The sequence below is a fragment of the Pseudophryne corroboree genome, chromosome 3, assembly GCF_028390025.1.
Source record: "Pseudophryne corroboree isolate aPseCor3 chromosome 3, aPseCor3.hap2, whole genome shotgun sequence".
NCBI lineage: Eukaryota > Metazoa > Chordata > Amphibia > Anura > Myobatrachidae > Pseudophryne > Pseudophryne corroboree.
The window spans coordinates 778,063,512-778,076,778 of NC_086446.1; the positions used below are offsets into that span (position 1 = coordinate 778,063,512).

At 45.7% G+C, this 13,267-nt stretch overlaps 1 protein-coding gene across 2 annotated transcripts in view; it reads right to left on the reverse strand.

The window, feature by feature from the left end:
* Positions 1-13,251, reverse strand: part of NHLRC2 (NHL repeat containing 2) — a 144,182-nt gene extending 130,931 nt beyond the window's left edge. Inside the window, exons 1-2 of one of the 2 annotated variants that reach the window (XM_063962557.1) lie at positions 12,993-13,251; positions 1,021-1,173 (exon numbers count right to left, since the gene is read on the reverse strand). In XM_063962557.1, coding sequence (XP_063818627.1) covers positions 1,021-1,173; positions 12,993-13,155 — 316 coding nt within the window. In that variant the 5' untranslated portion in view covers positions 13,156-13,251. The remainder of the gene's footprint in view (positions 1-1,020; positions 1,174-12,992) is intronic. The other variant, XM_063962559.1, reaches the window with a different exon arrangement.
* Between the last annotated feature and the right edge of the window lie 16 nt (positions 13,252-13,267).

A 13,267-nucleotide genomic window follows, 5' to 3' on the forward strand; every position in this document is an offset into this window, starting at 1 on the left:
CTGTTCTTCTCATACTCACCCGGCTTCTTTCTTCTGGCTTATGTGAGGGGGGTGACGGCGCGGCTCCGGGAACAAGCAGCTAGGCGCACCAAGTGATCGAACCCTCTGGAGCTAATGGTGTCCAGTAGCCTAAGAAGCAGAGCCTTTGAACTAAGAAGCAGTAGGTCCTGCTTCTCTCCCCTCAGTCCCACGATGCAGGGAGCCTGTAGCCAGCAGGTCTGCCTGAAAATAATAAACCTAACAAAGTCTTTCAGAGAAACTCAGTAGAGCTCCCCTAGTGTGTGACCCATCACTCCTGGGCACAAAGTCTAACTGAGGTCTGGAGGAGGGGCATAGAGGGAGGAGACAGTTCACACCCAGTTTAAGTCTTTATAGTGTGCCCAAGCTCCTGCGGATCCGTCTATACCCCATGGTCCTTTTGGAATCCCCAGCATCCTCTAGGACGTATGAGAAAAAAGAATAACCGTATTTGCTCCCCTTGCATTGTAACATGGTGTGTCCAGGTGCAGTGTTATACCCCTTTTAGGCCGCCAGCTTTTAACGCGGGTTATTGCACATGAGCGCGCATACCCCATGTTGCTGTGTAGTCTGATACCTCTTTCACACCGCCTGAGGTGGGTCGCACCCGGGTGCTACCAGCGTGCAACCCGCCTCAGGCCCCTTGCCGCCACTGTCCCCACCCCGGCATATTGCCTGGGCCAAATTGGAATAATCCGGGTCGAGCGACACGGTATTCCAACTCGGGTAGCGTGCAGGGTTTAACACGTGTTCAACCCGGCTCGCTGTGCTGTGTGAACGGGAAGCCGGGGTCAATGCGACCCGTTTCCTGTTCACTCTGAGTATGGGCGGCACTTGGAGATCATGTGATCTCCAAGTGCCGCCCCCGCCGTGTCACTGCTGACGTCACCTGAGGCAGGCTGCACGCAGGAAGCACCCGTGTCAGGCAGTGTGAAAGGGAAACTTGCTCCAACAGCGCACCTTATACTTATTACCATACTGCAGAGTACCTGCAGACATTACCTGTATCAGAGTACTGCTGCTCCAGGGCATGCAGGTCAGGAAGAATGTGCATACAGTTTATACAACAGTAGGTGAAGAAGTCCAGCAATGTCACTTTCCCGCATAGATCTCCGTGTAGGGAAATTGGTCCTTCCGTGTTCAGCCACTCTAACCCTGCAGAGTCACAAACACCAACTTAATCCAAAGCAATTAAGAATTGGAGAGAATATAGAATATATAATATAAATAAATATATATATATATATATATATATATATATATATATATATATATATATATATATATATATATATATATATATATATATCTATCTATCTATCTATCTTGGTTGCTGGACCGGCACCCCTCTCTCAACAAAAGATGCTGCTCCGGTGCCTCCAGTAGCCAGAAGTATCTATCAATGAAAAGAATCTGCGGCACTCGGAGTCTTTGCTGGAAAAAACGTGTATTCACATAAACAAAACCAACGTTTCGGGGCTCACACGCCCCTTTGTCAAGGTGTTCACCTTGACAAAGGGGCGTGTGAGCCCCGAAACGTTGGTGGTGTTTATGTGAATACACGTTTTTTCCAGCAAAGACTCCGAGTGCCGCAGATTCTTTTCATTGATATAATATATATATATATATTTGGAAGAAAGAATGGCACTCCCAAAACAATAATAGCGGCCAGTGCCCTCACAAATAGGTAATGTAGCAGAACGGAGGTGCGGCACTCATGACATCAAATAACGGACATACTGCGGTCACGTAATGTAAGTAACGTTTCAGTGCCCTAGCACGGTCGTCAGACTTTATTAAGAAATAAAGGAGAAAAGCATACCTTTATAAGGAGTAAGGTGCAAAAGTGAGACCACGCCGGACTCCGGGAACCAACACCCGCCCAGCGGCTACCAGTGATGACGTCAACATGCAGAGTATGTACAACAAAACGTCATTGGACAACACATCACCATAGTGACACTCTAAACAGGAAACAGTCAGGGAAATATAGCAACATAAAATATATAGTAACAAGATGTTCATAATGATCTTAGATAAATATACAATGTGTCAAAAACATTAATAAAAACAGGCATAAGAGACGGCATCATTAAGTCCCCTGGGTGCTAAAACACCAAAGCGCATGATCCACCGAATTTCACATTGCAAAAGTTTGCGTGATCGATCACTTCCTCTAATGAAGGGAGGGATGTGATCTATCATACGATAACGCAAACTATTTAAGGGATGACCAGCCGTTACAAAGTGACGAGCTACGGGCTGATCAGAGCTAATCTGAGAGAAATACTTCAACAGGGTGTCGATGCTTCATTAATTTCCCAGGAACTTATGGACGTTCTTATCTCAGCACTTCCTACAACCCCTTTGTTTTACACACTCCCAAAAATACATAAAAAACTGGATCCCCCTCCTGGGCATCCCATTATTGGAGCAGGGGGCTCCTAGTTCCAACCAGTTGCGACCTATTTGGACTCTGGTCCAAAATGAACCAACTCTTCTTTTGGACACTACTTCTTTACTGAATAAGCTAGCAAATTGCACTATTGATTTAAATGATTGCTGGCTGATTTGAGTTGACGTCATGAATTTGTATACCTCTATTCTGCACAGTTTTGGTTTATTAGCTGTTAAAAAATTAATGATAAAAAGTAATTTGTTGACGGTTGCTTACATTGATTTTTCCTTGCATTACTAGAACTGATCTTAAACAAGAATTTTTTCTTATATGAAAATCAATTTTTCCTACAGGTTAAAGGTTGCTCTATGGGTTTTAGTGATGCTCCAGTGTATGCAAACAGTTATGTTTGTTGTGGAAAATGAAATTTTTTTCATTGACCCCTTAATTTCAAGTAAAATTTAATTTTTCACACGCTTTATTGACGATCTACTGATTGTCTGGCGTGGTGATATTAGTGAATTTACTAAGATCATAGATACCCATAATGCAGGATTGTCTCCCATTAAATTTACCTATAATTTTAGTAAAAGAACAAATCCCTTTTTTGGATGTCCTGATCTCTTTGAAGGGAGGGGAAATCAATACCTCTGTATTTACCAAGCCGACTGATCGTAATATGCTTTTACAAGCGAGCAGCGGTCACCCTAAAAACCTTATCCGCGGCTTACCGTATTCACAAATGATTCGGTTACACAGAATCAATAATCAAATTGAGGTGGCTGCTCAACAAATTGACACATTGATCTCTAAAATTGTTCAAAGAGGTTATCCCCTTAAAGAGTTACTACACACCAAGGACAGAGTCCTAAAAATGGACCGGAAAACATTGCTTAAACCCAGAGCTAAGTCCACAGGGGGCAACACTAATAGGTTCACTCGGGTGAATAAGTATAACGTCTCTTCTCCTTTAATTATTGGTATTACTAAAAAAACATTGGCCTTCAGTTGAATCTGATCATAATCTCTCATTGGGCGAATCTAGTTTAATGTCCTGCTACTCGAGAGGTCGCAATCTTCGTGATTTTTTGGTAAAATCTGATATTGCAAGGAATCCTTCCATTGTAAAACAGACTGGTTGTATACGTTGCCCCTGTGTCACCTGCCAATTTTTATTGACAGGGAACAAGTTTGCACACCCTAATACTGGGAAAAGAGGATTTTGGTACTTACCGATAAATCCATTTCTCTGAATCCTCTAGGGGACACTGGAGTCTTATACAGTAGGGGTGTGAAGCTTGCAACCGGAGGTGTGGCACAATCTAAAAATTAGCATTGTCTGCACAGCCGGCTCCTCCCCCTTCACATCCCTCCTTCCTCAGTTTGAAGAATTTGACTGAGAGAATAGGACATGATACTATAGCACCTGGGAAAGAACCGAACCGTACAACCTAACAAACAGCATCCAAGAAACTCTTAACAGAAAAAAACAACGCTGTTTGCACGAACTGTTTGAACAAGAACTTTGAACACAGCAGGTAGACAGCACCGAGGCGGGCGTCCAGTGTCCCCTAGAGGATTCAGAGAAATGGATTTATCAGTAAGTACCAAAATCCTCTTTTCTCTTTCATCCACTAGGGGACACTGGAGTCTTATACAGTAGGGGACGTACCAAAGTTATCCCCAAGGGAGGGAGTGCTGTCGACGGCCTGCAAAACTAAACGTCCGAACTTAGAATCTTCGGACGCCCAGGTATCAAACTTGTAAAAGTTTGCGAATGAGTGGGCTGAAGACCAATTTGTCGTTCTGCAAGATCGAGTAGTGGAAGTCCCTCGAATAGCCGCCCGAGGCACCCACTGATTTGGTATTATGAGCACCAGTCTGTACCGGATCCCGCTTACCACAGGGAATATTAGCTTGCCGATTGGAAAGGCTAGTCCATCCAAACAAAGCCTGCCTAGATAATGGCCAATTATTCTTTGGACCAAACCAATGTTCCGACCCTCTAAAGGACGACGTAACCTGTACGTATATTCGTAAGTTCGGACAAGCTCCAAAGACACGACCCCATCTGCGACTCCCTAAAAGTATGGGACCACAATCGGTTGGTTTACCTGAAACCTCGAAACGACCTAGGAAGGAATTCCGCTTATGTACGGAGTTTTAGCCTTATCCTTCAGGAAAATTAACAAAGGACTCTAACCTGATAGGGCTTCTTACGCCGAAACCCTTCCGGCCGAAGCCAAGGTCAGTAATAACGTGACCTTGCAAGAGATATCTTGCAGGTCTGTTCTTCGCAATGGCTTAAAAGATGGTGATCTCAAAAATTCCAACTACCAATCTAGGTCCCACTGCGCAGTGGGAGGACGGAAAGGAGGGCGTATCTGCAGAACCCCTTGTAAAAAAATCTGAACCTCCTGTAAGGCCGCTAACCGCCGTTGAAATAGGATGGACAGAGCCGAAACTTGAACCCTCAAGTAACCTAGTCCCAGTCCTTCATCTAAACCAGCCGGAGTGAAAAGTAGAAGTCTGGGAAGTGGACGTTCATCGAATTCCACCCATGCTCCTAACACCCGTCCATGTACCTTTTCTATGTCTGCAGTCGTACATGGGTGTCACCGGCCTTCTAGCAGTGATCATCTTTAGGAATATCTGCTCTTGGTATCCCTCAGACTCGTAAGATCCGGGTCTCAACAGCCACGCCTTGAAACGTAGCCTGTTCAGGTCTGAGTGAGAGAGCGGCCCCTGATACAGCCGGTCATCTTTTCGAGGTAACCGCCAAGGGTCCTCCGCTAGCATCCCCCCTAAGTCCGAGTACCAACCTCTACGGGGCCCAACTTGGTGCTATGAGAATTGCCCATACTCGCTCTCGTATAACCCCCTCTTTTGGAGAAGTCGGGGTATGAGTGGTAAAGGTGGAAAAATGTAACCCCTTCAGTAACACCAAGGAAGTGTCAGCGTGTCCACTTCCTCTGCTGCTGGATCTCTCAACCTAGTGACAATGCTAAATTCCCTTGTCGTATAAACAACCCTTTATGAAGTCTAAGAACACTGTACGCTGTTTACTTAAGAAGTACCGTAATGGTACGCTAGTTGCGTAACGATCGCTCAGCCGTAGGCGAGACGCTCAAGCGTCACGTTCGCTCACGGCCCAGCGATCACAGGACACGTTATTGGCTATGACTAGAGTAATGATTCGCTATGGCGTAGCGGACGCTCGAGACCACGAGGAGATCACCAGCGGCGCAGACGCTCACAACGCTATACCTTTATGTCTAAACCTTATACCAATGAAATACACGGAATACCTTAATGTGAATACAGGGTGTAAGTGCAACCTTGTGTAACCTGACTAACTACAAAGCTGCTTGAGCGTCACCGACGCTCAAGTGAACACTTAACACTATAGGAAATACACAGATACTGGTTTAGGGTCCAAAGCCTATTAACTGTATTATATCTAGTATACTTGTAAAAAGGGGATAACAGTACAAATGATACACTACAATATAACAGAGACTTCCTAACCACAGAACTAAACAATAAATACAAAAAGACAATACTACACTGACCTAAATGCAATACAATACAATACTATAATACAATGAGAGATATATGAGAAGAGAGAGAGAGAGAGAGAGAGAGAGAGACGGAGAGAGATGAGAGAAATTGGCTCACAGTAAGACAATGATTACGGAGAGAAACTTACGCACAAGGGTAAACGATCGCATGCGCCTGGACATCCAGCACCCGATTTTCAGCAATGAGAACCGTTGAAGAGTGAGAGCTGGATGTGGTCGGCCTGCCTATTTATGCCCCACACACAATGCAATCTCATAGTCCCTACAATCCCATTGTCCATTGGATGAAGGAATTCGACCCTGTATCACAACAAAAGGTCATAGGTTGATTCATACAGGTGGGCTGTGACGATTTCAAACAGCTCAGGTGGGTGGGGAACTAGGTTTCCCGCCGCATACCTGAGTATGAGTAAATAGTAGAAATGGACATAAACTTCTTATGTCCATAACTATTCGCACGAGCGATTAATACGCTCCAAACCAACACCGGAATATTGCTAATTAAATACTCTTCCGATGGGTACCAAACACTGCTGTATGATTCCTGTTAGACCCTTCGTACGATACAAAGAGGGATTCCTTTAAACAGGGACCTTCTATATTAACCAAACTTTCAGAAACTATCAAAGGGATCATGATCTATAAACTACATTAATTGTGAAAATATGTAACGAATGAGTCGCACGCTACGACTACATAAACTCTACCGTAAATACGCATACCGCGCCTGCGAGTGCCCGCTATTGCGGGTATGCGCCTTCACGGGAGAGCGTACGCATGCGCAGCACGGACCAGTGTGCGGTGCAAATATGGCAACGTGTATGGGGATATTTTTCTGACTTTGACACTAGGCACATACCTGGGTAGCTAATGATCTTTTCGAAACGCCATCAGGTCCACCCGAGGTAGACCCCCTCCGCTTACCATCATGTGGATGCAGTTCTGGCGACTGTGATAATCTGCTTTCTGGTTCACTGTTGACCGCTGAGTATATCTTCGGCTAAGACAAGCGAATTGTAAACTGCTTCTCAGTTCGAGAATGGCTATGGGTAACCCACTCTCCAGTAAAGTCCATTTGCCCTGAACGTGATGTTTGTCTAGGATAGCTTCCTCAACCTCTGAGACTGGCATTTGTTGCGAGGATCCTCCAATCCGAACTTCCAATTTCTTGCTTGCTGCAAGGGTTTAGTGGAACAACCACCCAATTAAGGAGATCCGTGTCTGTTGTGGAAATCGGATTATTGTGGCAATCGGATCCTTATTATGAATGGGCCAGCGTTACCCTGGTCCCTGAGCAGTAAGGTTCATTGGGAATGGTCGTAAGTGAAGTCAGCTGCATTGGAGGGCCTCAAAAGACGTAATTATCATACCGAGAAGTTGCACCGAAAGGTGCAGGGAGACCGTCTGTGTCCTCGGTACCTTAGTCACGAGCCTCTGTAGGTCCTGGATGTTGTTCTCTGGTAAGAAGCTCTCAATCTTACTGTGGCCACGATGAGATATAGGAATGGAATCCGTTGCATTGGTCTGAGGCTAGGTTTCTGGAAATTCCCCATCCACCATTGTTGACTGAGAAGGTGATAAGATGTCTGAGCATCGTTGATGCGTCGTTCTTGAGAGGAGGCTTTGATCAGGAGATCGTCTCAATCCTGCCACCATTACTGCCATGATCCTCTTAAAAGAGCCCTGGGCTGATGATAGACCGAATGGTAGGACCCTTCACTTGGAAAGGATCCTGGACCAGAGTACATCTTAAGTAAGTTTGGTTATGCAGGAATGCCTTCCTTATATACACGGATACCATTAACTCTCCTAGTTCCAAACCTGCCCTAACTGACTGGATTTACTACATCCTGGATTAGCAAACCGTTAGGAATAGGTGTATGTAAAACTTAGTAATGGTCTGACCGGCCCATCTGGTCCAGCACTACCCAAGGATTTGAATAAAATCCCGTTCCACTTTGAAGACCTGGGACTGGCGATATACCCCTCTATGTAGGAGTACTTGAATTTGCCGCCTGTAATGCTACTGCACGTAACGGACACCTAATCCCTCGTGCTGTAAAAAAAAAAACGGACTGTGTGTACGTCTTTGAAAGTCTATCCTGTCACTGGGGAATATTTTCCCTACTGCGCCCCCAAGGGGGACCCGAGGTGATCAGAGAGACGGTCATGCTCTGGGTTTGTGAGCAGGTCTTGTCGACACTGACAGACTCCTATCCCTGGTTCCACGAGTCTGTCCCTCCAAAACCTCTCCCGGCTCGGTACGACAGTGAGCGAGTGAATTTAAATACTGGTCTCGAGTGTTCTCCACTAATGTGTGAAGTGGTTCTTGAGTAAGAAATAGGTAGAAAAGTAGAGTTCACTGCAGTTGCCTGCGAAATCCACTTGTGTAACTAGGGACTAAACAACATTCTCTGAGCCATACAATCACTTTTCCCTTTTTTTTTTTCCTTTCTGTAGCCGAAATGGTAGGAACCGAGATTCGGGACGTGCTCTGCTTACTGAGAAAACTCCTCCATGCTACCTATTTACTCCCATGCTGGTACAAAAATTGCTTTTGATTCCGTGTGCGACCTGACATATCCCTTAGGGCGGTCACGCTAGGCCTAGGTGTGTTTGAAAATGCCCAGTAGGCGCCACCTCCCCTTTAACCATTACACTCCTTGATAAAGGATTCTTAAAGTTAAACCTCCTTGGCACTTGAAAGCGTTTATCAGGTTGCTTCCAAGCATTCGCCATCTGAGTCTGGAGAGTTCGAGGAATAGGGAGCACTACTGGTAATGATTGTGGGATACGAATCCATTGGAAAACTCTCCGTATGCTTAACTTCTTACTCACTGAAGTCTAGGGTCTCTATAACCGCTACTATAAGGGAATCCAAATTCCTGATGTAAGGCAGACTTAAGTATCTTGCCTCCTTATCTATAATAAGACCCTCTTCCTCCTTTGTGTAAGATGAGGATGTGTTTCTTAATCGCTTTGTTCGCATTGCTTAATGCTTGCGCAGGAGTGATTAATGAAATTCAGAACATTTCTCTATATTCCCTGAGAATCCATCAGTCTTTTCCGACTGCTGTCTGCGGGAATCTGACAGGTATTTTGAGATACCTGTAAAACACAAAAAAAATAAAAATCAAGAATAATAATATTAATATCAATAATAATAATATCACCAGCCACGTTGCAACCCTCGCACCCTCAACTGTATTTCAGTTCTGAGGTCAGGGTTGTGATCCAGTCGTTCCCATCATTTCATCGGGATCTTTAGTTTAGAAGTCCCTTCAAAATCTAAAGCATAAAAATGCCTGTCATCATACATTAAAAAAATCCATTGCAGCAGAGTCCTATTGCTCCAGCAGAGGGCGCTGTAACTGGCCAGGAAGTCTACCTATTTTAAAGTTAAAAACGCCTGAGGATCCATTTGGTGCCTCTATTCTTTAATAATGGCCACCATTATTTATTAATATATATATGCATATTACTAAGGCTCCCTAGGGTCCCTCTCCCCCCTTAACGGCTGCCCCCGGTCGGCCTTATTAGAAAAGGGTGCTTAACTACCCGTTGTCGTCCCCCTCAGCCCTCCGCTGGCGGCGGGAAGGGACGAGGAACCATCTGAGCGGGCAGCTGGACGTACTTTCTAAGCGCCCCGTTTACTGACAGGCACGTCCGTCTTCCTCTGACTGCCGGTGGGAGAGAGAAGAGTGAGCGCCCAACTCTGCGTGCGGCGGGAGGACAGCGCGCGTCCCCGCTGTATGCAAGAACGCCGCCGCTGACAGCCGCGATTAGCCTCCCCCAGCCCTCCGTCATTAATGTGCGGCGGGAAGTCAGTGCGCTTCCTCGCTGTAGAGGAAGGGGAGGCGCAGGGGAGCTGACCTTTATCGGGAGCCGATGCCAGGGAGCGCTGGCGGCGGTGTTTGAGCCCGCGCTGTGAGATGGAGGTGAGGGGGGGGGGGGGGGAGGCGGCGGGGGAGCTGTGCTGCTAGTGTGCCAGGACCTAAGTTAGAGGGAGCCTGGATGCAGCAGCGTGTACACCTAATAGAAGAAGTCTAATAGCCCTTATATCTAAGGTCCATAAAATCACCAGTACTCACTGGCCTTGGAAATGCTGACTCCGGATTTTCCATAGAGAGATACAGATTCCTTTATCTGGGATCCTTGTCTCTCCATTCTGAAAGCCTTTGTCCCCCTTTTATTAGGTTGACATAGCTTAAAGTATTTAGGTAAAGCCTGCACCCTCCTTTGATGTAGGTGGGATTGGGCATTGTTTTACCTCTTGTAAAGCCTGCACCCTCCTTTTAGTTAGGAGGGATTGGGCCAGACATCAAAAGAAAAAAGAAATAAAAATAAAATAAGATAAAAAAATTCTTCACGGAGCAGGAGCTCCCTTCAGTGCCTGTTACCTCCTAGGCACAATTTTTCAAACTGAGGGAGGAGGGATGTGAAGAGGGAGGAGCCGGCTGTGCAGACAATGCTAATTTTTAGATTGTGCCACACCTCCCGTTGCAAGCTTCACACCCCTACTGTATAAGACTCCAGTGTCCCCTAGTGGATGAAAGAGAAAATTATTTTTATTAATCATCTACTCACTTGTAAATCAACCTTTGTTGTTTATAAACTCATTTGCCCATGTGGCATGAGCTACGTGGGCAAAACGGAACGCAAGTTCAAAGAACGCATGTCGGCACATCGTTCTGTCATTAGGAATTCTTTAAAATCTGGTAGCTCTGATCACTTTGTAACGGCTGGTCATCCCTTAAATAGTTTGCGTTATCGTATGATAGATCACATCCCTCCCTCCATTAGAGGAGGTGATCGATCACGCAAACTTTTGCAATGTGAAACTCGGTGGATCATGCGCTTTGGTGTTTTAGCGCCCAGGGGACTTAATGATGCCGTCTCTTATGCCTGTTTTTATTAATGTTTTTGACACATTGTATATTTATCTAAGATCATTATAAACGTCTTGTTACTATATATTTGATGTTGCTATATTTCCCTGACTGTTTCCTGTTTAGAGTGTCACTATGGTGATGTGTTGTCCAATGACGTTTTGATGTACATACTCTGCATGTTGACGTCATCACTGGTAGCCGCTGGGCGGGTGTTTGGTCCCGTTCCCGGAGTCCGGCGTGGTCTCACTTTTGCACCTTACTCCTTATAAAAGGTATGCTTTTCTCCTTTATTTCTTAATAAAGTCTGACGACAGTGCTCAAAATATAAATCTATGTCAGGATGTATAGCAGGCCTGGCCAACCTGTGGCTCTCCAGATGTTGTGAAACTACACATCCCAGCATGCCCTGCCACGGTTTTAGCATACCTTAACAGCAAAACTGTGGCAAAGCATGATGGGACTTGTAGTTTTACAACAGCTGGAGAGCCACAGGTTGGCCAGGCCTGATGTATAGTCTGAATGGGGACCACAAGACATGTAACCACTTCATTGTTAAGGGCCCTACACACTGCGCGATCCGCAGCCGAGCTGCCCGACGGCGGATATGGCCGACGGGCGGGCAGTGAAGTTTCTTCACTCCCCCCGTCACCATAGCAGTGCAGGCAAATATGGATGAGATCGTACATATTGGCCTGCATGCGCAAGCGATGGGGCACCAGTGATGAACGAGCGCGGGGCCGCGCATCGTTCATCGCTGGTGCCTCCACACTGAAAGATATGGACGGTATCTCATTCATAAATGAACGAGATCGTTCAAATCTTTCAATAATATCGCCAAGTGTGTAGGTCCTATTATTTCATTCAAATACGGACATCCAAGATGGTGACTGTTGAGGACTATTTCCACTGAAGGAGGCCTGTGGTTTATAGTGGATGCTGTAGCGTGATAGTGTAGGAAGCTTTCACAGTATAACAGACATATATATATTGATTAAAAATTTTTCACATTGATTAAGATACTTACTAGTAGTCAGTTCAAATGTGTTGATGAATCCTTAAGTGCTACACAGAAACTATGTACTCAGATATTATATTGAATGCATGAATTGTTCAAGGCCGGACAGAACACAAGATGTATTCAAGGCCAGTCAGGCAGATCGCCAACCCAAGAACAACATGTCTGAACATCCAGAATACCAAGACCCTGACCATATGACCATCAGAAAGGATGTCTTGTCTACATGCCCGGAAGGCTGATAAGCGGGAAGCAATAAACCATATACAAAGATGCTTTAATTGCTAATTATAATCTTATATGACATTTGATGTGTTGCATGTTCCAAGATATACATGGTATATTCGGATTGGCTAAAATTATTGGCACATATCGTTTCTTTGTTCAGAAAGTATAAAATAAACCCCTAGGATGGGCCCTGGCAGATCAGTTTGATCTGTTGAGGTTACACATGATTCTGTATGGAGCCTTTTCATTTCCTTATCTCCAACCGGCTGCTAGGTCCAGAATTCTGACTGACGGCTGAAGAGAGTTGACAGACCAGACCGTGAGTGATCATCGAACCCTAACAAGCGCAAAAATACCCCATCAGTGACAGGTCTGCCATAAGGCAGAACATAGCAGCGCCTCACATGGGTTTGGATTATTACACTGACATGAGAATGTCTACAGTGAATACTGTATGTCAACACGGTGACAGTGTGACTGTGCAGTACTGTAGGTGTCACCCTAATTTTCACAATGCTGACATCTTAACTGTCTACATTGTAAATGTAGAGATTATTCCTTGTGCCTGAATAACCCTCATACAGCAGCAGAACATGCATTGCAGAGCTTCACACAGCTGCAGAGCCACAGAACCAGAGCATGGCACAAACTCACAGCAGCAGAGCCTCCCATTGAGCCAGATCATGAAGAGCCTCATACAGAACCAGATTGTGGCAAATTCGTACAGCAGCAGAGCCTTCCATAGAACCAGAGCATGCAGAGCCTCATACAGGACTAGAGCATGGCATATTTGCACAGCAGCAGAGCATGCATATGACAGCTAGTATTGGGGAGGGAGGGTCATGTGCTGGTTTCGGTACCTGGAGAGAACTCGGGGGCTCTGAGCTCCGCAGCCTGGCCATTCACCTTCCCCAGGTACTCCAGTACCAGCCTCTCCTTCTCCTCCCGGCTCAGAGCCTCCAGCAGGGCGCCCTCCAGTGGGCTCTGCAGCAGCAGAGACTGCAAGTTACTGGGCGCCACCATCTTGCTACACCCTGATTCCGCACCCTGATTACGCAGGCGGCGGCCTCAGCTTCACGTTATAAGCCGCACTTTCGCGCCGATCCCTCATGACAGAAACCTTCTCACGCATAAA